Source organism: Schistosoma haematobium, chromosome 2 (assembly GCF_000699445.3).
Source record: "Schistosoma haematobium chromosome 2, whole genome shotgun sequence".
Taxonomy (NCBI): Eukaryota; Metazoa; Platyhelminthes; class Trematoda; order Strigeidida; family Schistosomatidae; genus Schistosoma; species Schistosoma haematobium.
This window is the reverse complement of record NC_067197.1, coordinates 7,547,634-7,574,231: the sequence shown is the minus strand read 5'-3', so window position 1 is coordinate 7,574,231 and position 26,598 is coordinate 7,547,634. Positions and strand designations below refer to the sequence as shown.

Sequence of the window (26,598 nt, the reverse complement as noted above, 5' to 3'; positions counted from 1 at the left end):
TTCTGCACCAATATTTGTTCTTGCTCTCTTTAAGATAATAAAGGGAAGTATGTGTATATAAAATAATGACCAGATGCTTATTGTCTATGTAAATGATTGATATTACTCACTGTTAGGTTTCCAATAGCATTGATTAATATCAGAACGGGTGGTTATGGACATTATAGTAATTTTAATAGTTCAATGCTTTCAGGTGTTCAATGGTGGTCTTACTTAGGTCGACGAATGAATTTAACTGTTAAAATGACATCGATTAAGGCATTAATTGATTACTTGACATTATTTATTTGTTACTTATAAATGCTTTAAAAGCAAATTTCTCATGTATTTTGATTTGTTTTTTCTAGTCCTGGAGTGTAATGTAATGTAATAGGTTTCTTCAGTTATCTAGATTAAAAGTCATTTTGTATTATATATTCGTGACATTATAACTGATGAGTGATTATGAGCAACAGTAAAATGGTTTTGAGAAACGTTAACTACTTATTAGTGTCAATAGATTTGAATCATAGATTAATGTAATGAACTAAGATCAAGTTTTAGAGTCAGAATTAGAATAAGGATTTTCATAACAAACTGACACGAACTATAATGTCAGACTGTTATTTATCCATAAAGATCAATGAACTTAGAGCCAAAATCTACCATTACCATTTCCATTACGCCTGTTACTCCTCGTGAAGGAGCATAGGCCGCTCAGCAGTGTTCTCCATCCAACCCTGAACTGGGCAATCCTTTTCAGCTCTTTCCAGTTGTTATTCATCCTTTTCATATCTGATTCTATTTCCCGACGTAATGTGTTCTTTGGCCTTCCTCTTTTCCGCTTCCCTTCAGGATTCCAAATTAGGGCTAGCCTCGTGATGCAGTTTGATGGTTTGCGTAATGTATGTCCTATCCATTTCCATCATCTTTTCCTAATTTCTTCTTCAGCTGGAAGTTGGTTTGTTCTCTCCCACAAAAGGTTGTTGCTGATGGTATTCAGCCATTGGATGTTGAGTATCTTGCGTAAACAGCTATTTATAAATACTTGTACCTTCTTGATGGTGGCTGTTGTAGTTCTCCACGTTTCAGCTCCGTACATTAGAACTGTCTTGACGTTGGTATTGAAGATTCGGACTTTGGTAGAGCCAAAATCTAAGTCTCTGTTAAATCTGATTGGTTTTTTCAGAAATTATAGTTTTATCCATGTACATAAATCGGTAATCGATGCATTAACTAAGCATTAAATGATGAAATTTGATTTTCAGCAGTGATTTCAAGTTTAACTACCATTACGTAACTGAATGAATATACATCTCACGAATAATTTTATAATTTGTAGATTTTATAAAAGAAAACTAACACAATAATGAAGTAGTAAATTCGTGAATCGATTGATGATCAACAAGGATCTTTGTATTACAATGGCTTTCCTTTGAACCTAATTGTAACCATATTACATCTTCAAAGATTTACAGATTAATAGAATGAGACATATGACAGAACATTTTTGTTTTCAATATATTTTTCATCTTACATTACTCTTATAATACAGTAATATTTATGAACAAATTCAGCTTCAGCTGTTGAACTTTAGTTAAACGTGTAAATTTAGTCCAGAGTGGATATCAACCATGTGATCCAAATAAATCCATCTGATGAGTTGTAAAGAGGATGAAAAACACATTTTGGATCCCATTAATAACTTAGTTCTATATAGAGGAAATAATTTATGTAACTTCACATTTTTGTAACTGGATACTCTAAGGCAGAAATACAAATTATTTTATTGAGATATAGCTTAAGGTAAGAGTCTGAGAGAGAGAGAGAAAGTGAGCCTTATCTCATGAATATGAGAAAGGTTTGTGAACGAAATTAATCATCACGTTAAATTATGCGATTGGGGCTGTAAGACCCTTTTCGAATCTTTTGTGTGTGAAAATCCCTTCACGTATACATTTGCAGTTTGTTCCTATTGATTCCTTTAGTTGTAAGTTGTTAGTCTTTTTGATTCCACTTGAGTTGTTAATATTTGCATTTTATTATGGTTTTTATTTTTTTTACGCCTTCACTAAGTTTCCGTGTTTCTTCTTGAACTACATTTATGTTGTTTTACTTGGTACTTAGTCTTGGCAGCAGCCATATTGGTTTGTTCCTCCTTTTGATTGCATTGCTTGTATTGACTGGAATTTTGCATTTTTGATTGCGAATTGAGGCACTCTTCCAGAATTTGAAACACTCTGTGTTATAAAGCAACCAAATATTATCTTTTGAACGAATCTGTGCGTGGTCTATCCAGACAGGATAGAACGATATTTATTTGTAGTGATTGGTAATTTTCTCTTATCCTTTATCAACTTCCTTATTTATTGTAATTTAGATTTGATTAATTGAACAATTATTGGTTGGATAGCTGGGTGGTCATATTTGTTTAGGTAACGATGTACATTTAAATTTATGATGAAATATAGAACTGTCATTTTACCCAATTACTTTGTTTTGGTTTCAAACGGGCAAGGGCGCGTATCTAACCCACCTAGACAGCTATTCTTCAGTTCAAACCTTATATTGGATCTTACAGGGACCATTTTATTTTCAATAAACAGATTTGTCTCATCATATAACATGTGGAATGCTGGTTAGCAATGTAGATAAAAGCAATCAAAATCATACTACCACATATTTTAAACTACAAATATAAATGTATTTGCCAAAGTAGCTATATTATTGAAGACAACAAAAGATTTTTACCTGTTTTCATAAATATGCTACACGAAACGTCCATGATTAGGGTACTAATTAACGAAAGATGTTGTCCGAAATCCGCTTAAATCACCTATTGATTTCAGTGAAACATTTGTTCAAAACTAGGAATGATAAATTAACTATTCAGTTCAAGTATACGGGTTTTAACATGTTCATCATTAGATCTACAGTCTTTAGTTGTTATCACATCTAAGGTTGCTATGTGTTCATTCTTGTAGTATCTCGATTGATAACAAAACGATTATCCACAATTCCTCAGTTGTTTATGATTATTGTAAATAATTTACATTAAGAAATTATTTAGAATCGGAATTTTTTCTTAAGTAGATAATAAATTCATTTTGTGCCGTTTGTTTGAATCATCCCATTGATATTTAGGATTGCAATTTATCAGTCTCTTATTGCCACATATACACTGTGTACGGATTGTCTCAATATTGCCTTAAGTCACAAGCACAAGTGACCAGCAGAGAAATTCACGACGCGCGTTTCGTCCTATTGGGACTCGTCAGCTAGATGTACCTGCATTCCAGAGTTGATGTTCACTTCGGGATGAGATGGCATTTGAAGTGAATGGTAGTGGATTCTAGTCATCGAGTCGATATCAACTCTGGGATGCAGATATATCCAACTGACCAGTTCTAAATACGACGAAACGCACATCCTGGATTCTATTACTAACCACAATCCATCTTTGCTTAAGTACATTATATATATATATATATATATATATATATATATATATATATATATATATATATATATATATATATATATATATATATATATATCCATGTCTACTATGGTAACTTTTTAAATAAGAAATTTCATTCATTTGCTTATCACATATTGAATATTAATCTTTGAACATGCCAATTAGATATTTGTAAATAACACTGTTAACAATAGTGTTCTATAAAAAAATAATAAATCATCATTAAGTACATGGTTTACAGTGCAACAAGTACATTCATACATATTTACTCAATCATATCCGTTGTATATATATATATATATATATATATATATGCATCTAAGAAATTATTTTGTAAATAATGCTAATACATGAATGATTGATCTCTAACACAATAATTGATTCCATATTATCGCTTCTAATATTCGTTGAAATTACAATGTATATACTCGTTTACTTTTCTAATTGCATTAATCAAAATGTCATTAGAATTTTGTCAAGGTTTAGAATTAACTGGAAAATTGTCGAGAATCAGACAACATAAGATAACTGTTTAACTGTTGTTTAGGACCTCTTAGTAATGTATTTTTATTATATTCGTAGGTTACTAGTCTTTAATCATATTTGTCTTCGGAGTGTTACTAACATATGTGGGAATTGTTGAGTGAAGATTTCCGAGGTTAAGTACATACTACCACGTAATATGGGTAGACGAGGAATAATATTGTTGACCTTCATCGACTGAGGTGATTCGGACATATATTAGGTATGTCCAACTACCTCCTATTTAAATGCTCAATGTTGGTTGGGTAGTAGGTTGGAAGAAAACTAGAAGAGACTAAATCAAAACGTAGCATCTTTCTATTAATTTATTGGCTGTACGTTTGAGCCATGTACGTGAATACAGATTTCTTGGTTGAGGTTAGCACAGCTATTGAGATCAGTGGTTGGAGACGCTGGATGACTTACATTGAAACTGGTTTCAATGTAGTAGATTCATCCTTTCATTGACCTAGAATATCTGTGCTTAGACTCCGCAGATTTATTCTGTCTCCTTAAATTCCATTACTTATGTCTAGTTTTTTCTACCGCTACTGACACTGCATGTAGTGGACCTCAGCAAAAGAATATATTAAGGATGTGATCTTCAATTTTGTCATCAAAGACATTGTTGAATAAACATGTCACCACATGTTCCTCCTTTATCATGTCATTTGATTTTATAATCTCATCTGGCTGTCCCGATTAAGTACGTCAGTTTGAACCGGTGTAAATATGTGACAGGTTTTACGTTGAAAATGATTGACTACCTGATTGTGTATTTGCGGTCGCATATGTGTTCAAGCCCAAAATTTCTATATATTATGGTCAACAAATTACTGTTATACCGTTGAACTGGTGTTCACTGGTTTGTATTATCAACTTTGACAGTTTGTAACAAACGTTATGTTCAATCCAAAATACTTTATACAAACTGTTCATCTTGACTGACAGTAATATCTGTTTAATACATAAATTTAAAAGTTTTTTTTGACGAAATCATTCACTTAAGCTGTATATTCGTATTTATAGTTGTTTGGTAAATATATGTCTATAGAAGGATAGAAGTGATTGCATCAGGACTCAACTTATCGAATGAGGTTTCATAATAATCAAAGGTTTAGAGAGGAGAATACAAGGATGAAAATAACTTACGGATCAGAATTATAAAGGATAATTGTCCGCTTGACAGATATGGACAAAAATGTAAAACATGAAGGTTGTAATATCAATTGAATAATAATCATGGGAAATTGTTTATGGATAATAATAACTGATTACAGTTTAAAGTAACAAAACACTGACTTGGTATTGTTTGGCTTGTATCTTCCCATTGAGTTTTAAGACTGCAATCGATCAGTCTGTTATTGGCATATGTGCATACCGTGCGTATGCCTCGATATTGCCTTAATTCGCAAGCTTTTTGTAAGCGATGATGGATAGTGTCTAGTGAATTTAAATTCACCCCATTGCACAAGCGAGTGGCTATCATGACTCAGTAGCTGAGTGGATAACGCGATGGCGTTTGGGGCGGATGGTACCGAGTTCGAGTCCCAGAGTGAACATCAACTCTGAGATGCAGGCATATCCAGCTGACTAGTACCAAATAAGATGAAACGCGCGTCCTGGATTCCACCGCTAGCCACTATCCATCAATAATAACAAAACAATCATTCGAAAAATCAAAGAAATCCTAATAATAAAACCAAAACATTCTACAGAAGGGAGTTGAGACTAAGGAAGGACAAGACTTTCGACACATCGCTTCTGCACACAGATTTCGTGGTTGGACTGGCGGGTGGCCAAAGCCTCAGCAGTGCATAAGTTTTTGTTCAACCTCCCTTCGATCCGGCTCCTTTGACCGTGTAGATCAATTTAAAAGACTCCTTCGGAGTGACGTGCCTGAAGCTCATTAGATGCTCCTGTATTGAACAGGTGATTGGTTCGCGTTCTCCTTTTAAGAGCCACTCCGGTAGTGTTCTGAAATGCGTTTAGAAAGTGGCCGCTTTATGCGACCAGTGTAATCTGCCCCGTAGGAGCACGTGAATCTATAGATATATAATGATCTGGCCCAAAGCGTTTTTCCCTAGTACATCTGCGGATGACAGGCCGACGTGAGAAGACAATACGAGCTTACCTGAACAAAAAGTTTATTCAGGGATTTTGAAATCCATTTATTCAAGGGTTCGGCAACCGTATCTTCTTTTAATATGATATTCCTAAAAAGAGCTACTTCTGCGATGTGGTGAAACTATTGCAGCTTCATCAGTTTGTCTACAGAAATCATTATGAAATCTGAATTGCGCATTGGTTATTCACCAATCCAACCACAAAATCTGTGTGCAGAAGCGATATGTCGAAAGTCTCGTCCTTCCTTGGTCTTAACTCCCTTCTGTAGAATGTTTTGGTTTTATTATTAGGGTTTTTGATTTTTTGAATGAGTGTTTTGTTACTTTAAACTGTAATCAGTTATTATTATCCATAAACAATTTCCCATGATTATTATTCAATTGATATTACAACCTTCATGTTTTACATTTTTGTCCATATCTGTCAAGCGGACAATTATCCTTTATAATTCTGATCCGTAAGTTATTTTCATCCTTGTATTCTCCTCTCTAAACCTTTGATTATTATGAAACCTCATTCGATAACTTAAGTCTGGAATCACTTTATGATTCAGTTGTAAAAAATCTTCAAACCACTTTAGTAAAGAATCAATGACTACAAGTACGTAATATTTGCCAAGAAATGAACCACAACAGTCTGGATGAATTATCTGCCAAGCCTCAGACGAAACTGGCTATCGAGTGCACTTCGAAATCTGACTTTTCAACTTATGAGATTTTACACAGTCGTTTGCTGTACGACATATATCTGCATTTGTCTCAGGCCACCAACATGTGAGCCTTGCCAAAGACTCCATTTCCTCAAGACTTGAATGTCCACTATGAAGATCTTCAGGAATAGATTTACACAATGAAGGAGGAATAACAACACGATAATTTAGACACAAAATACCATCAGGAGTAGTGGATAAGTCATCTCGCTTTGAAAAGTAGACAGGAAATCTACGATCCGGATTGGCATTCCATCTTCTCCGTATGGCATTGAGAATGCATCCAAAGTATCTACGAGTTCCTGTAATGAGATCTGGACGTTTCACTGGTAACTGTTGCACCAACAAACAGTCTGAAGTATTAATAGGTCTATCTTGTGATGATTGTCGAGAAATGTAGCCGACAGGTTGAATTTGTTTGACACTCCTGTGCTGGACCGTATATTCACTCAAAGTAATACTCCATCGTTGAACCATAGCAACTGGAGAACGTACTCAAGATTTTTCAGGATGATAAATAAACTTTAAAGCTTCATGGTCAGTAACAACAGTGAATTTCTTTCCGAATAAATGTTTACGAAGTCTCTTGATGGCCCGAAACAAACCTAATGCTTCTCGCTGAGTTTGAGAATAACCTTCTTCAGCAACGGAAGATTTGCTCGAAACACAGATTACTGAGCTAATACCCACAGGTGATGCATCGGTAACAAGTATAGAATGTACACTGGGTGAGTAGGTTCGAAGAACAGCAACACTTCGACAAAAATGTAATAGACTTCCTATGCAGGAAGGATATTTACCATACGATAAACATTTACCAAACTTTCTCTCACCTTTGTGATCTGCTGTGCAATTCCTTGTTGAATCATCTTTCTGTTACAACTTGTTGTTTGAATGTTTATTGTTTTGGCTCTTTTAATGCTACTTTTTGTATCTGGTCGTCGCTGATTGTTATGTCGGAAACGCTTACCACTTATACTCGAAACGAGGGACCTCTGCAATTCCTACGACGCGAAAGTAAGAACACAAAGACTGGTATAAGTGGTGATTCATTAACCCCAAAACACGACGACTCTAGTCGAAAATGCAGTCATTTGTCTATTGTTTGTATTTTCATATTTCCAAAAAATAGGAACCATTTATGAACAAACGCAAGTTTGATCGACTATAATAGTGTGTTTCATCATGACGACCAAATAACGTATCAGAACTTTTCACCGCCCGGATACCAAGTTTATTCACTGCTCCAGAATTGATACATGCAGTTCTGACATCTTGAAACGAACAGTTTGGCATCCTCAATAACTCTCTTTCCAGACGATGCATGTTAATTCCTGCGATTAGTCGATCCCTCAGCTGCACCTGAAGTTGACCATCAAAGTTGCATTTAGCAGCTTGTGTTTGAAATTCAGGGATGAATTCTATAACGTTTTGGCTAATCTGACGAATCATCTTATGAAATTTCGCTCTCTCACTCCACATGATTTAATAGTAGTTCCCAAAGAATCGCATGGGGAAGTGAGATAAACTTTTCTTGAAATGCCAAGGATTTTGATAAACCGTACGCTACTTTCCCAGTGAATGTGACAACATATGCCACAACTTTATCATCCTTCAAATCTTTCCTGGTCATGCTTCAGACTTCAAACCTCGCCATATAATCCTTAAAAGCTTCAGATTTTGAGTGTATACCCATTTGTTCAATCACAGGCTTCATCGCGACGCCAATATGATGTTTAGAATTGTTTGAATTAAATCCAAACTAAGGTTTGAACTGAAGAATACCACGTACAGATTCCTTCGTAAGATATTATTTGGTTGCTCTATAACACAGTGCTTCCAATTCTGGATAAGTGCTTCAACTCACAAGCAGAAAACGCACATTTCCAGTGAATGCAAGCGGCACAATCAAAGGGGAACGAATCAATATGGCTGTCGCCAAAACTAAGCATCAACTAAAGCAACATAAATGTAGTTCAGGAAGAAACATAGAAACTCAATGAAGGCGTAGGAAAAGTGAAAAAACTATAGTAAAATACAAATATTACCATCTCAAATGGAATCATAAAGACTAACTGAAGGAGTCAATAGGAACAGATTACATGTGTATATATAGAGGGATTTTCGCACACAAAACCTTTAAAATGGATCTTATGCCCAAAAACAGCGCAATTCAAACCGAACAGAACTAAGCGGGTAGAAATGAACGTATTGTATTCGGTAATCGAATTAAGGAGGACATCAAGCACGAAGGAATCATTGGTTCATACAAACAACACAATTTCTTTAGAACTTAAATGATACTAATAAATAAGGAATCCATACACCACGAACAACTGTCTTGGAAATCCTATGATTTATCTACTGTTATATTACACGTAAGAATAAGTTCATGATCTTTCACTACAGATTATGGAACATCGGCCTAAATCATGATCCAACAATGACAGCGGAAAAAGCTGTAAGATAAGTGTAGCAGTTTGAACCATCTGCTTTTAGTTTTGATTACAAGATTATCTTAAACTGAGGCTTGTGCCATTACTGTTTTACCTAATAAATGTAAGTGCACTGTTGCCCTTTCTCTCCCTTTTGGTGATTGTCTGGATTATAAAGACCCCCACATTTCAAGGGAAGCACGGAATAGAATGATCAACTTGGATGCAACTAGATGACTTCGACTTCGCAGATGACGTAGCCTTTACTTCCCACACACACGAACAAGTACAGGTCAAGCAAATCAATGTAGCGGAGGCTACTGCATCAGTAAGCCTCAACACACACAATGAAAAGAAACAAGATCCTCAAGTACAACACAAAAAACACCTACACAATCACACTCGATGGCGAAAATCTGAGAGAAGTGGAAGGTTTCATGTATCTAGGTGGCATCACCGTTGCACAATGAGGATCGGATGCAGATGTAAAGGCGAGGACTGACACAGAAAGGGCTGCATTCCTATAAGTGAAGAACATATGGAACTCAAAACAACTATCAACCAACATCAAAGTCAAAATCTTTAATATGAACATTTAGACAGTTAATTCTATAGGACAGAGCTGAAACATGGAGAACTAACACAACCATCATCAAAAAGGTACAAGCAATAGTAGTGTGACTTTAATTTATAGGCGACTTCTGAGAGACAGCAAGGTGACCTTTATACTGTTGATCTGGTTGCTAATGCTGAGTGAATGTTACAAAGCAGTGTGGTGAATTAAACTTATAATTTACTGTTGATGGTTGATGTCAGGAATTGGACATACGATTTTCATCGCGGAATGACATCAGCTGAAAAGTGAGAACTCTATTTAGTCAAAGAAAGAATTTCGCGCCAAAATTCAAAGCCCGCTACCCTGAATCTGGTTGTCTTATCCACAAATTATGGTCTCGCCGTTTTTATAAACAATTGTCTGCGCAAGGTACTCAGTGTCCGTTGGCCTTATACCATCATCAGAAACCTCCTGCAAGTGTGAATAAACCAAACTCCAGCTAAGGAGAAAATTAGGGAGAGGTGCTGGATGTGGTAGGACATTGTTTTATGCATTAAACTGCATTCGTCTAAATTCTCTCTCATATTTTTCGGTTTGGGTAGATCTGAGTAAACATTGTTTTGTCACAGGTCTTTGTTATGAAAAGACTGTGGATCCTCTAGGTACCTTTTGAGATACTTAGCACACAATGTGTTGCAATATGTTTCCTGACTTCTGGGAGTGCAGTAAGATTGATCCAGTTTCTTGACACAACTGCTTATTCATGCCTTTTACCACCGCAAGTTATTGCATGATATGTGTAATCCATTTTACTGGATACTTATGTGCTTAAAACTCTTCTGTTTATTCTGATGATTAATATTTAGCCAAGAATGAGATGAAATCAGCCATGTATGGTTTTTAAAGTTTGATGTCTTCCAAGTTTTCAATCAACTTATACGTATTTTTGAGTCCCTATGTTTAGAGAACAACAAAATGTATTGATAGGAACAGGGGAATGAGGGAACCCTGACGTACATCGGAAGTTGTTTTTGTTGGTATGATTGCACTCGATTCAAAGTTTGTGATATAATAGCAATTGGTTTCGTCCCCAGGTTATTCCATAAGTAACAAACATTTTGATGTATGATTCATTACCATACCCTTTTCTGTTCCAAAGCCATTGCGATTTAAAAGTAACGTCCTGCACTATGTTTTTCTACCCTCATGCTTAGCTGGACATAATTATATTTTTCACGGTTGGTTCTACGCAGTGGTCTTTTTAGTCATCTACTTATTAATAGGTCTTTTTACACTAATCTCAATCGGGAATAAGTGGAGTGGTGATTCAGCTGACTCGCCTTCTCTTCCGCTCGTGCTTTTCAATCAATCAGGTGATGAAGAAATTTCTGTTTTTTAACACAGCTTGACAAAAATTAATTATTTGTGACAAACCTCTTCATGGACAAATGAGTTGTTTAAACTACCTATTTCTAAAGGTGAAACTCTTGACCTACATATGAATGTAAACAGATGGTATGGATACCGCGCAAGTTTGGTCCTTCAAGGTCAAAGGAAAGGATGGTGTTGCCAACTGGTATAATTGTTCCAGAAATATTACTCAGTTTTCTTGCAGTATATGGGATCTGTGCTATAGTCCAGATGGATCGCAACTTATTGTAGCTTCCGGGAACTTAGTATGGGTATACAGGGCCGATAACGGCAGTCTGATTAAGAACCTGAAAGGTCACAAGGATACAGTTTACTGCGTTGCATATGCTCATGATTCCAGTATATTTGCAAGCGGGTCATCCGACAAGTATGTAATCATCTGGAAGTCGTCTACGTTAGAAGGCTTGCTGAAATATGTGTAAGTGCTCGTTTCATATTGATATTGATATATTATCAGGCACAATGAATCAATTCAGTGTTTGGAATTCAACCCTGTTACTGTGCTTCTAGCTAGCACTGGGAGTACAGATTTCGGTTAGTCCATATGTATTATTTAACATACTAGGTTTCTGGACTATGGATCAAAAGTCGGTCGTTAAAACTAAGATATTGGCTCGTCCTACGTGTTGTAGTTGGAAGTCTGATGGACAGCTTTTAGCTATTGGTCTTTATAACGGTGTTATTAGCATTCGTAATAAGGTAATTACGTTTTGATACACCTACATTTTACAAACTTTGTGTGTGTCTTTTTGATTGAAACATATCAAACGTCTGTGCATACTGATGTGTCAAAAATTGATTTCCACTGATTATTTACTACGGTCGTTAGACGATGAATTAAATTACCTCCTAAAAACTGAGTCCATTTAGGCGGATTACAAAACTGGTAATACCTTTGCACTAGTGATTATTGATCAACAAACAATATACTCTCCCAGTGTCTTTAGAAAAATTATGGTAATCTTTGACGGTGTTAGTACTTCAAAGACTTAATATCAATGTCGATATCACTTCTTCTTCTTGTAAAGTGTTTTAGTGGCTTGGTTACCTGTTTGTGTACTTACATATCTATGTAGTCAGAACACTGCATCAACCACAAAAATTACTAGTTTCCATGGATATTTTGGAAAATTTTGATATAGGTTTGGGAATAATATTAACAAGTTTAGTGTTAAACTCACTAAGGAAGCTTGTTTTTGAAAGAAAAGCATTCTATCTTTTATATTCAATTAATCACACCTAGACGATTCATAATATTTATATTTGTTTAATTTGTTACGATAAGGTAAGCACTAAGTATCCATGGTAGATGGATTTCTACCATTAACTCTGAACTCGTGCTATAGGCCGTGATCCACACCGTACAGATTTTGAAATTTTTATATGTACACCATGTTTTGACCTGATGATCATAAATCCACTAACAATGACGTTGCATAACTGATATACATTTCCATGCAATTAGAAAAATTGACTTTTTAGGACATGGCTGACGTCGGTTTTTATGACTTTTTACTTTAATAGCAGTTTTTCAGGTATCACAAAGTGATTTAGTAACAGTGTAATAAAGGTATAGGCAGGTTGATCACTGAGGTTATTATGCTAAAGATTTTTAAAACATTTTAACTATTTTTGTTATTATTGGGATTTATATTTATGTCAAAAATACCCGTAATGTTTTAGCACATTGGTGTGTAATTATGTAAAAACTCTTATCTACTAATGAATTATAAGGGGATAACACTAATCAGAGCATTGAATATATTATATGATAAGGACGTTCCAAGATCTGTTTAAAATGCACTGTAGTTTCTGTGAATGGACCAGCGTTTAAAGATAACAAATATGGTGAACACATATGAAGATATTGCATTAAGAATATAAATAAAGCGTTTGCTAAAACATAAAGCAGTATCATTTCACAGTAATACTAAGTGGAAATACATTTTTAAAGTTTCGAAAAGTGATAAAGACAAAGTTGGTTTGTACTGCCCAACAGCTTTGGGATCTTTCCCCGTTTAACCAGCCAGTAAACAGCGGGGGTAAATGCATTATTAGATATAAAGTCTGGCACCATTACATTACAGCTGATTTCGTATCATTATGACAACCTAATCATCGCTCTTATTCCTGATCGCGAACACTAGTTTCTAATTCTATATTGATACATGCGCCGAGAACTTAAGGGGTTTTGCACGCTAACTAATGCCTCAAAAGTATAGCACAGTTTTGTCGTGATAAAGTTTTACACAGGCTTGCATATTATTGTTTACGCTTGTTTTGTAAAGTCTAATCTTAATAATTGAGGCCTATATATATGGCGCTTGAAGCAGTTATCCTTCAGTAAGTTAGATTACAGTTCATTTCATTTAAATAATTATTTACGTGGACAATATTTGAATGCTTTATATATTTGTTCTAGGAAACTGAGGAAGTAGTGAAAATTGAACGCACAGGCAATCCAATTATATGGCACGTTAAATGGAATCCATCAAAGTAAACTGATATATATATATATATATATATATATATATATATATATATATTTTAATAACTTTTGGTTAATGACGAGATTGAAATGTCTTAGATCAATATTCTCCTCTTATTTTATACACTTTTTGCTGTCTAATGTTGATAACCATAATTTAATTGTCCATTGTAAGTTATTCTCCCAAATTTTTATCCGGACAGTTTCTTTTGCTACAGATGCTCTCACTGACTAATATAAAGGGTAACCGTGGTCGATTTAAGATTTTGCATTGCGTAATCGACGATTCATTCTCTTATCATCTTTTTATTACACCCTTTTCTATTATTACTCACTGTTAAAGAAATAATCGTTGTTTAGTAAACTTACATTTGATGAAAATTATTTTGAATGGAGATCAATGTATTTTGAAACATTTAGCAGTGTTTTCAACTGTTTTTCAAACGTTTAACTCATTATCTTGTCGCCGAAACCAACTACCAATGTATACACCCATATCCATTTTTATTCGAAGCCACTGTTTATCTGTTTTTAAACAAACCAGAATAAACATATATTGTCATCCTCACAATTAAGTCACATGTTTTACTATTGGATATGTAGACAGAAATCAATATTCATGTCAGTACTTCTGGATATTATGTTGATTAGCATTGATGTGTTAAATTTGCCATAGCGTCCGGCTGCATGACCCATATGCGCTTAAAAATTTAATTAAAAAAAGCTTAATCTGAAAAACGGTTCCATTATTATAAGACATATGTGAGTTAGTTGCAGACCTTAACTATTTAGTTATCTCTGATGGTTAACACGCCAGTGTATATGTGAGGGAAAATGCTTCCCGCAGTAAGTCCATAAAGATCCATTATAGCGAAAGAAGTCGATTAACTCATTAAAAAGAATGAAAACGTTTAGGTGAAGAAAATTTTATTTTCGGCAACATCATTTTCTGAAGCTGTATAGGGAAAAACACGTCATTTTGATTGACCTGCACTTGAATAAGTTTAGCCACCTTTGATAATTTTATGGGACCACTGTATTTTTCTATAGACGACTACATGTAAAAAAACCCACATATAAATACGGTAGTAAGGTTTCGGGAAATATCCTCGGGAATGAAATATTCCTCACTTTAAATTCTTCATTCGTTAAAACATACGACAGCGTAAATGACAACTGGTAGCCGTATCTAAAGTTAATGATGACTAAGCGTAAAAAAATATGGAAGCTATTGAGTCTAAACAAACATTCAAGGAATGTACAAAAATCGAAGGTAACTGTTACAAGTGTTGAGACAATGTAATCAAAGCAAAAGGATCCGGTGAATGTTACTAGTTTATGTAAATACTTAAGAATACTCAGGACAACGAATACACTATACACAATTCTTGCTCAAAGGTTATTAAGGATAAACTAGTTACTGAAGACTAGTTAGTAGTATAGAGTAATACACAAAATATGGTTAGATATAGGGGAAGATAAGGACATGTGAACAAACTTAACATTCAGGATAATTGAAACATTGAAATCTATCATCTATTTATGACTTTAGTCGTATGTTTCAGTTTAATTTTTGTCTTCAGTCAATGTATTACTTTTCAATGGTTAGTGAAATATCGATATAACAGATCTATTTTCCAATCGGTTTTGAACACACTAACTATCTATGACTTAAAATACTGTAGTATCGAGCTAAAAAGACTAACAGTTTAAGACTTTCATAGAAATAGTGATACAATAAATATGTATCATATCTTCATCTGGTTATGCTGAACTGTTTTTACGATTGACATTTATCCTGTTTAGCATTCTTGATTTAGGTAAGCAGTGATTAGGCATAGCATAATTCATCTATCAGTCAACTTAGACTGTTTTCAGTAATCTAGCTCATTTAGTTTATTGTTTAATCCCTTCTTTTGTTTTATACGTTTTAGAAATGATCACGGTGAAATATTAGCAGTTGTTGACTGGAATCAAAAGTTATCGTTTTATCAATTATGTGGAAGACAAGTAAGAAAATATTTTCTACCACAGACATCTATCGTATTGTGTTACTTATTGTGGTAATAAAAATATTAGGAGTTTAACTTTCTCGAAGAAAACCATCACCATAAAGTATCTTATTATTACAAGCAGAAGTCTTCTACCTGAAGTTTGTGCTAATGATGTCGTTCAGAAGAATGAAAAAAGCTTCACGACCAAACCATCCAGCTCAGAGAACGAAACTTTATCAAAATATTACAAACCCATCAATAATAAAATTTATAAGTCAGTAGTGTTTTTAATTGGAGGTACTTTACAGAAGGGCTTGGATTTCGGTTTCGTTCTAGCCGGTGCTCATCAGCAAGGCGTATAGAGTTTTAGGACCTACTAATTCTTTCAATGATGTAACAATCCCTTACTAATAAGTACCAATTAACGTGATTTCTAGGTTTACGCATTCCCCCAGAGGTGAACAGCATGGGATCTGATACAAGTTCGTAGTCACAATTTATCTAGCTATGCTGAAGAATAATCTTCCTGACATGTGATAGAAGTTCAACAGATATTAAACATACAGTTCTTGTTTGATGTGGTTAAATTTCTTGTACTATTTCCCGTTTTTTTTACTTTGTTACGAAGAGTGATAATTTGAAATGACCAACCCGTATATGAAGTTCTTCTTTGTTATATCTGAATATGGAAAACAACCATTTCTTGGAAGTCAGATGGTAGAATATTGGCAACTTAAGGATCACTTCTGTGGAATGGACTGTTCTATCTTTAAGCTATCATCGTTATCTTAAATATTCATAGGTTACGAGTTCGAAATAAGTTTTAAGCATGAAATTTTGAAATTGTTATAATAGGGTTCGTTTAGTCGTAAAGGCGAAACTGACCAACTAATTATTTAACTCCTGTTGTTTTCGAACAAAGTTTTATAAGAATTCAGACAATTAAAATGTTCTCATTGGTTTAAGATTAGAAAGTCAAGTTTATTTATAAGAAAGGTTGTATAGATTGTCAAATTTTTTAGCTTGCATCATGGACTGGTTTTATTTAGGCAGAAGGCAATGGACGGCTGTTTCATCATATTATAGGACTACTCAACACTGAACAGTCCCGCGACGTCAACCCAATGGTCTAAATTTTCAATGTCCTCCATGAGATCTGAAGGTCCTTTGTTCAACCTCTGGTGTGGTCAAGTGGTATGCACTGATAAGAAGTTCTGTATTAGGAAGAAACCACTGTTCAGTGCTTCATGGTTTTGAATAGTTTTCTAATTATGAAATTCAAACTTAGTTGAGCAATCGAAAGTTCCCACTATTTCTTTATAATAATCCAACTGTAAAGATTTTTTTGTTTGTTATGTGACTTAAAGATCCTGTTGTTAATCTAATGCAAATTCGTAGGTGAAAACTGTCAAATTGTTCTAAATTTGATCAAAACAGATCCATAATGGTGTCTGATTTTGATTAGTTATCTTTTTGATACCGATCCATCGAATAGTTATATGAATCACATTGAGAAAAGTTTAGAGAATTTGTTTACGAAGATGGCTGTAAAGATCAACGGTTATATGATAAACTGATGTTATGATGGGTTCAGAAGTGAGTTATTTCGATATGAAAACAATCAGTTATGTTGACAGAAATGCATTCATAACAGACTAATGATTTTTCATATCATCCATGTTAAACAGTGAATGATGTAAGATGGAACATTTGCTTTAGGACCGGATAAGATAACTGTACAAATAATTTTAATAGAGAACATGTTGAGAACTACATAATTTCGATTAGAAAAATTTCAAAGTCGATACTTTTTGTTAAAATCTCATTCGTATAGTTAAATCTGGAGTCCATAAACTTAGATACTACCAAATATTTCTCAAATATATCTTGAATTTTTTCAGAATTAACATCAAATTATATCACAATGTGGTGAGACTATAATTTATTGACGACCTTTGAGCGACGCCAGACTGACCTTGAGAGCGTCCACCTAATAACCAGGACCAAATCAAGGTTATAAACTTGTGTGAGGGATAAGAATTATGAATTACAGTTGATAATTAAGGTTAGAAATTAGATTATGTCTTCATCACGAACTGACATCAGCTATGGTGACAAAACTCTATTTAGCCAAATGGATGAGTGAGACCTGTAATCTTTTACCTGACTGGTTCGTCCACAAATTATAGTCTCGCCATAAACCGTTATTATTTATGTTGTTTTTCTATCATCTATACAAATATATTATAGACTGGAAAAGACTATATATTAGGATATGATCCATGCAATATAACATGGTTTGGTAATAAATATGAATCATTGGCAATTTGTGGATCTAATAAAATGTGCCAGTTATATAATAATGAAGGTGTACGTTTGGCATGTATTAATAAACAACAATCATGGATATGGTGTTGTTGTACACGTAACGGATATAATCAAATCGTAAGTAATTATCTTTTCTTTATATGATTATACCTGTTGATTAACCTCTTTTCGAGCTGATTCATTGAATTAATATACTTTCATTATTGTTGTATAGTGTTTACTAAGATCCCAATTGAATAACCGAAATCAGAATTAAAGATTTATTAGAAAGTAATGTACTAAGTATATATATATATATATATATATATATATATATATAATTCTAGTGGGAGATCGTAACCAGTAGAGTTCATCTATGTTGGGTTTCAGACCGTTATACACTGCAGGCAACAAATGAAAGTTACGCAATATTGTGAATTGATTGAAGTCAGACATGTACACAGTTGGATACAGGCTCAGTGATCTGAAGGTCAAGGGCCCTGGTTTTGTCTCTCCAATGCGGTGTCGTGGATGCTTACTTCTGAAGTTTTCCTTACTGGGACGAGACGGTAGCCTAATGCTTCTAGGTTGTCAATAGTGGTCTAGTTAGGATCAGTTCATGGTCTAAACAAAGGAAATTCTACAATCTCCACAAAACCCCTTATACTTAGAATAGTTCTTGCTGATTAATAAAAAGTAAAATTGTCTAGATCCAATATCCAAAGATTTAGATATCTTGGTGGTTGTGTTATAATTTTTTATTTCACATGTCTTTTCGAAATACGTGCATTTTCTCTGAAGTCAAGAATAATTGAAAATCTGGAGTCACTGGACGGCTTTTTCATCTTGGTATGGGACTCTCGACCAATTCTCATCCAAGACCCCGCAACTCAGGATCTGTGGCTACTCTTGCGGACGCCTAACTTCCAAAACACTGAGGCCAGCCTACAGTAGTGCACAAATCTAACCCTTAGTAGGATGAAACAGCGGTCTAGTGCTTCCATGTTTTCAATAGTTGTCTAATTTTGATCGATTCGGTATCTCAGTGAAAGTCGATAACCTACGCATTTCTACACTAACACAAAATTCCTATATATTGGTTTAGGTTGTTGGCTGTCAAGATGGAACATTGGAAACTGTACAACTTCTATTAGATCCTGTATATACCTTTTATAAAGATCGTTATGCATATCGTGAATCGTTAACGGATGTAGTTGTTCAACATTTAATAACTGAACAAAAAGGTTAGTAAATGATATTGCTTTGTTAACCTGATAACTTTTATACGCAAGTGATCATACGTTTATAGTTTAACTTAGATAATGGACTTCAAGTAACTCGAGACGTGTCAGTTCACTATTCTGACGCTCCCTGTAAAACTCGAACCCATTGGATGCAAACATACAGGACTGACCTTTAGATAATAAATAATGTTTGAGTGAAACATCTCCTCCAATAATTCAGTCATCAGGCTCTACAGTTAGAAATCAATAATTATTACATGACAGTGGCTAAAATAAAACGTATACGAAGAAGTAATGTTAACATTTTTTTATTTTTTTAATAGTTTAAATCACCAGCTGATCTGAGTTAGACTATCATGGAAAGACTGAGATCATTGGACAGCTGTTTCTTTGTTGTATGGGACTCCCCAACAATGCACTGCCTCAACCCCACATCCAGAAATCAAGCCCACGACCCTCGGTCTCTTGCTCAAAGGCTTGACCACTAGATTTATGAGCCGGCATCCTATGGTGTATATGTCTATCATCAATCTATTTATAATACTGAGCAACCTCTATTCTTTGTGTGCGATGAATAACTGTTTCACATCCGAAATAGTTGAATTCTATTGGTCATGGCTTCTCATCTGAACTCCAGGAGTTGCTTCACTTTATTTGTTAGAATTGTAAATTTCTGCATTAGCTAAAGTTTAGAATATGGCGTTTGTAAATTTCAAAGGTCACCTAAGAAAAGTGGCAGAAAAACGGTGTGGAGTTACAATCAACATAACAAAATAAATTGTGAATAAAATGCGTCGCAAGAAAATGTTGTTTGAATAACTGAAATGATAGCATTGTTAGTAACAGTAGTGATAATGATAGTAATGATCATCCGTAACCAGTAGAGTCAAACCGTATCAAGTGTGAGACAGTTACCCACCAAAGGCAATGGAAGATTTTCGCGCAATATGATGAACTGATTAAAGTTAGGCATTAACATCGTTGGATACCAGCCCAGTAATCTAGTGGTCAGGCTTTTGGGTGCGAGACCGAAGGCAGTGGGCTCAATTTCTGGATGTTGATTTGTGTATGCTCACTAAGTAGTAGTCCCACACTAGTACGAAACAGCTGTTCAGTGGTCCCAGTTTTTCCATGGTGGTTTAAGTTTGATCGATTCATGATTTCAATAATCATCCAGTAAATGGGATGAAAATTTCATACGAATTAAGAAAGAGGAATGTAAAAAGAATGAGATGATAGTGATAAGTATAAAAGAAGAATGGGTAAAAGGTACAGGTCTATCATATAGTTCAAGTATTGAAGGACACAATCGTGGATCATGACAAGCAGGAAGGTTTAATATAGCTCTTTTAAAAGGAGTAGTTTAGTTTTTTGGATGAGTTTAATTTGTTTATTTGTATACGCCTAAAATGGTCATCATAACACAATATTCATGAATTTATAATTGTAGAGCATGTTGACGAAGTTATTAAAAGTAACTATCTTTTCAAATGTTGTATTTGAATATTCTATGAAGATCTTTAAATTTTTTTATTATTACTTACAACTGGTTTTAAGTAGCAGTTTTCAAAGAGCATTTCAGTCTTTTGGTCATGTTTAGGCTTTAAAATGAAATTTAAATCGTAATCCACTTCTGAACTTATTATTATTATATCAAATCCTTATACTATTGTAACCTTTCAATTCCTTTTGTCAAATAACAAAATAGTTTTCAGCGAAACTATAATTTATGGACGACCTTTGAGCGACGCCGAAATGACCTTGAGTGTGTCCACCTAATTACCAGGACCAAATGAGGGTTATAAACTAATGTGAGGAATTAGAATTACGATTTACAGTTGATAATTAAGTTTAGAAATTAGATTTCGGGTTTTCATCACGAACTGATATCAGCTATGGTGTCAAAACTCTATTTAACCAAATGGATGAGTGGATTTCACTCCAAAACCTGAAACCTGTTATCTTATACGTGATTGGTTCGTCCATAGATTATACTCTCGTCTAGTTTTCATCATGAATTGATTATATCATCTATGAAGGGATAATTGTAAAATATATAGAACATCGAGATGTTGTTTATCACAATGAGAACATTCAATTTCATTTATGACTGAATCTAGAACCATCAACAAATTTGGTAATTAGTTCATCCCCTTTTCTAATGTTAATTGATTAAGAAATTTCAGAAGGATATGTTTTTGCTACTCGGTCCTCCAGAATTAGAAACATCCAATTTTAAAACGATAAAATAAGCCCTTCTAACGTCGAAGGAAATCGTGGAAGTATGGCTCAATTTCGTGGATTGGTTGAAGTTAGACATTAACACTGTTGGATGCCGGATCAGTGGTCTAGAGGCTAGGCGTTCGCGCACGAGACCGATGGGTCCTGTGTTCAAGTCAAGTGGGGCGAGACCATGGATTCGCAATGCTGAGGAGTTCCACAAAGGGACGAAACGGTCTTTTAGTGCTTTTGGGTTTTATATGGTGGTCTAGTTCCAATTGACTCATTATCTCAACTATTAAAGCTATATTTGTTATTCCTATTAGATTCGATTATTTTTTTAATTTTCATATTTAGCACGTATTAAATGCCGAGATTATGTGAAGAAAATATCATTATTTAAAAATTTATTGGCGGTAAGTCGGTTAACTTTGTTTTTCTTGTTGTAATAATAATTATTGTCATTTTCATGTATTTTTATCTAGTATACTACTTATATCTGTCTATATAAGTATTATGTAACGCCGATCGGAAGTGAAAAACCCAGCAGCAGAAGGCTAAGAAGATTGAGTTGAAGAGAATAGAAAGGGAAATAGAAAGAATTGTGAATTGGAAGAACCATACAGAATTTGAGGGACAAATAAGGACATTTGCAAATGAAGTATTCAGTGTATGGTTCTCATATTTTAACTATCATGGCAGCAATCCGAAAATAATATGTGATTGTATTGAGTTTTAGAACTTTACCATTAGGATATGATAAGTACTGAAGGGCTAGACAAATATGATGTTAGTTACCACTCAGTGATCATCAATTTTTAAATATCTTAGTCCCACAAAACTTCATTTACTGCCCAAATGTCTCACTGGTAAAGTTATAAGCTGGGAAATTTAAATTTGAATTCTGCAGGAAGTATCCGTTCTCTCATAAAATATAATCTTTGCTGACTAATGACAAATAGGAAGAAACTTAGTGTTAGGGTATTCTACGAACCATCTCCAAATATCTGAGAAAAACTGAAACAAATTATTCATTTGAAAATCAAAGAACAAGATAGGAATTGATTGAATATTATTTTATCTGTGTAAACCAGTGTACTTACTATAATAGATATTTAACTGGTTACTTCACAATAAAAATGAAGAGAATTCTTTATTGACTACTCGTTCATGATATCCTAATATTGATTTCAAAGTATTTCTTTATTGTTTACATTTAAATCTACAGTTTGTCTGTTCAGAATAATCTCTCCATTTTTACAGAATTCTGCCATGTTTAATAAAATATATGAACATACTCCAATGGATCCATGGTCTTGCGCAACCCTTCATCCAATGTTTGAAGTAGAGACAATTATCCACCTCAGATTATAAGTGAAAGGTTGCTCAAGATCATGGATCGACTGAAGTTAGACATTAAAACCGTTGGATGCCGGATCAGTGACCTAAAGGCTGTGTTCGCGCGCGGGACCGAAAGTCCTGAGTTCGAGTCCCGCGTGTAGGGCCGTGGTCGCGCACTACCGAGGAGTTCCATACTAGGACGAAACGGCTGTCCAGTGCTTTCAGGTTTGCAATGGTGGTATAGCTTAGATCGACTCATGAATTCATCTGTGAAAATACTATAATTTTCACAAATCCCCATACTGATATAAATCTACAGTAAATAAGTCAAATTCTTGTTTGTAGAGATTTAATCACACTATTTATTTAAACACACCAGCATTGGCACAAGGAGGCACCAAACAGATATGCACCACACTGATGATTTGATTTTTTTGAGGGCTGAGATACTGTCCGAGTGCCCAGACCGAAGCATGTGGTTTTCTTAGGGTGCCACGCCCAGAGCCTTTGACTTAAAGTTTCGATCCACAGGGAAGTGGAGCAGCATAAGGCGATGTAGTCCTCTAGTAGCCGGTGACCAATAATTGGTTCATGAGCCATTTGTTCCCTCAGGATCTTGGAGATCATGTGCACCATTGGTTTAGAATCAGGGTTTTCCCACTGCCTTAGGTGGATTCTCCGTATCCACAACTAATCCGGTTAAAGATCCAGATAATCACTTTTCTTCCTCTCAATTTCGTAACCAACATCCCCGTCGCGAGAAGGCCGTGGGAGGGAGAGCTGATTCTCCCCACTCTCGGCCGTACCAAGGTATTTAGAGGCTACAACTTATATTCATATGAATAAATTAGCTAATTATCATCCATATTCTTTTTGTTTTAAAAAAAATCTAGATTCAACTTTCAGAGAAAATCTTAATATATGAATCCTCTTCTGATGATATGAAAGATATGCATTATAGAATATGTGCAAAATTATTACAACAAATTCATTGTCATTATTTACTGATTATTACAAATCATTTAATTATTTGTCAAAATAATTGTTTATCATGTATCAATTTTAAGGTAAGATATTTTTCAAATTATGTTGTTGTTGGGGAGGGGGAGAAAGGGTTAATTGTAATTTTTTTCATTTTTTTCGCAAAACATCAAAGGGTTAATGTTTCTACATGGTCTTTTACCTTTTCAATTTATATTACTAAATTTCAACTGATTGTAAATGATATTCACTTGGTGTTGTTTAACTTGTATCTTCCAATTGTTATTTAGGATTATAATTGATCAGTCTCTTGTTGCCATATGTACATCCTGTGCGGACTGCCTCGATATTGTCTGAATTCACAAGCATTATAGGCAAAGATGGGTAGTGGGTAGCAGTGAAATGCAGGATGCGCGTTTCATCTTATTTGGGACTCGTCAGCTGGATGTACCTGCATTCTAGAGTTGATGTTCACTCTGGAACTCGAACACAGTATAGTTAGCTTCAAACGCAATCGCGTTATCCAAGAAGAGACTGATCGATCCAATTAAACAATACCAAGTGCATTTGAACTTCATCCTATTGCACAACCAAGTGGCTATCAGGACTCAGTAGCTAAGTGGATAACGTGATGGCGTTTGAAGCGAACGGTGGTGGGTTCGAGTCCCAGGGTGAACATCAACTCTGAGATGCAGGTACGTCTAGCTGACAAGTCTCAAATAGGACGAAACGCTCCCCCTGGACTTCACCGCTAGCCACTATCCGTCTTCGATTGTAAATGAGTTGTTGTAAAATAAATGAGTTACATTTAGCTAATAAAAAGCATGGTAGCTGAATGGTACTAGTTTAGAATAAGACAATGGGTAGTGGGATTGTTTATTGATATTATAATGGGTTTAGATAATATGTATACATAACCTCTTACCATTTATTTGCATCTTGTAGTATGTTCTACAATCTAAATTGTCTTCTCGTCTGGTTATCAATCGTTCTATCAAGACCGTGCTTTCGATGTACTGAAACTCTTTATATCGTCTGATGACTGTGATAACTTCAAGGCTACATCACCCTACATATTATTAACAAGCAATCAATACACTGGTTTTAGCTCACAAAACAGTTGCAATATATAATTAATTATGCTAGGCACATTTGAGTTTATTCACTACCTTCCACTGAATTTTGAGTGTTGAATCATTTCAAACTTGATATGTTTCGATCCTGTTTTTTTCCTTAGAATTTTGTTGCTATTCAGTATTCTATTATAGTTGAGTATGAATCGTCTTGCCTTTGCTTTATATCTTGTTAATTCCCTCTATAGCTGGATGTACGAATGTGGTTTTACAACTTGAACCAATAAATTATTGTGACAAGTCTACGCTGATAATAGCTGACTGACGTATTGATTAGTAAACGTAGTTGCGATAAGTTATTTAATATTGTCAATCACAAATCACTACTAGCTTCGTGATATCGACCAGTTAAATGATTTCATTGAACTATCCTCAGGCATTTTTCAACTTGCTATTACTATGCTTAGCAATATAAATCGGGATACATAGTCGATGTCATTAATGTTTATCAAAATAATGAGTTTGTAACGTAACCGAATGAATTTCGGTCATCACTGCGTTATGTTGATGGATGGTGACCAGTATATACCAAATAACATGCCGTGGATAGGTTTTTTCAGATGAACTTGCTACATTTTCATGATATTACATAGTAATCATACGTAATATGACACGTTTTCGATCAGAGATGAATGGTGGCTAGCAGTGAAGACCAGGATGTGCGTTTCCTTCTATTTGCGAGTATACATACCCCCTGGTATTGATGTTCCCTCCGGGATTAGAACCCAGTAGCGTTCACTTCCAGTTAGCTATGTTAGATTGGAGATGCATATCTCGATCATGTACCAATACAAACAGATAAATTAAATAATGATTCACGAGAACAAGAAACTACAAATTCCAATCGTAACCGTTTCTTATGTGACTAAAGTTACTTGACTGAAGTCTTTCCAGCTGGTAGATATTCAGATGTTTAAAATAATAGATTCAAATGTAAAGTTTTAATGGAATCACTTTCTTAAAATAGTCAAAAAAACATTAAATTATTTATTTATTTACCAGGGGATTAAAGAACGTGAATGGATTGTGGATAGCCCAGTGAACTGTATTCGTGTTATCGGTGGGCTACCGAATAAGGAAGGTTTACTACTGGGTCTGAAGGATGGACAAGTAAAAAATGAACTTTTTTTGTATGATTTATAAAGTTTCCCAATCAGTTATTGTTTGTTTAAGATACAAAAGAACAATGAATTTTAACTCTCTTTATTGATATCAGAAGGGCTTTTGTGGATATTATAGTAATTTTAATAGTTGAGATCATGAGTCAATTGAAGAAAGACCATCGGGAAAACCTGGAAGCACTGGACGGCCGTTTCGTCCTACTGTGAGACTCCTCAACAGTGCGCACCCACGATCCTGCCCCTCGAGATCCAAACCCAGGACTACAATCTCCACAACCCCCCCTATGAATATAATTATCACGTGCTCACTAGTTACTGTCTCCAAAAGTTATTTCCTGGAGTTTTAATGAGAAGCCGTCGCCAGTGGAGTTCAACCGGATTTTTTGTGAGATAGTAACTCACTAAAGACCATGGTGGATATGTCTCTCAATTTCGTGGATTAGTTGAAGTTAGACATTAACACCATTGGATGCCGGCTCAGTGATCAAGATATTAAGCGTTCGTGTGCGAGACCGACCGGTCCTGGGTT

General features: G+C 34.8%; 1 protein-coding gene across 1 annotated transcript in view; it reads left to right on the top strand.

The window, feature by feature from the left end:
* Positions 1-11,319: 11,319 nt before the first annotated feature.
* Positions 11,320-26,598, top strand: part of MS3_00010736 (uncharacterized protein) — a 52,295-nt gene continuing 37,016 nt past the window's right edge. The window contains exons 1-10 of the mRNA XM_051219131.1: positions 11,320-11,385; positions 11,425-11,658; positions 11,698-11,939; positions 13,663-13,736; positions 15,663-15,738; positions 17,973-18,167; positions 19,135-19,273; positions 21,851-21,909; positions 23,728-23,901; positions 25,951-26,058. Of these exons, the coding sequence (XP_051067379.1) occupies positions 11,817-11,939; positions 13,663-13,736; positions 15,663-15,738; positions 17,973-18,167; positions 19,135-19,273; positions 21,851-21,909; positions 23,728-23,901; positions 25,951-26,058 (948 nt within the window). The 5' untranslated portion in view covers positions 11,320-11,385; positions 11,425-11,658; positions 11,698-11,816. The remainder of the gene's footprint in view (positions 11,386-11,424; positions 11,659-11,697; positions 11,940-13,662; positions 13,737-15,662; positions 15,739-17,972; positions 18,168-19,134; positions 19,274-21,850; positions 21,910-23,727; positions 23,902-25,950; positions 26,059-26,598) is intronic.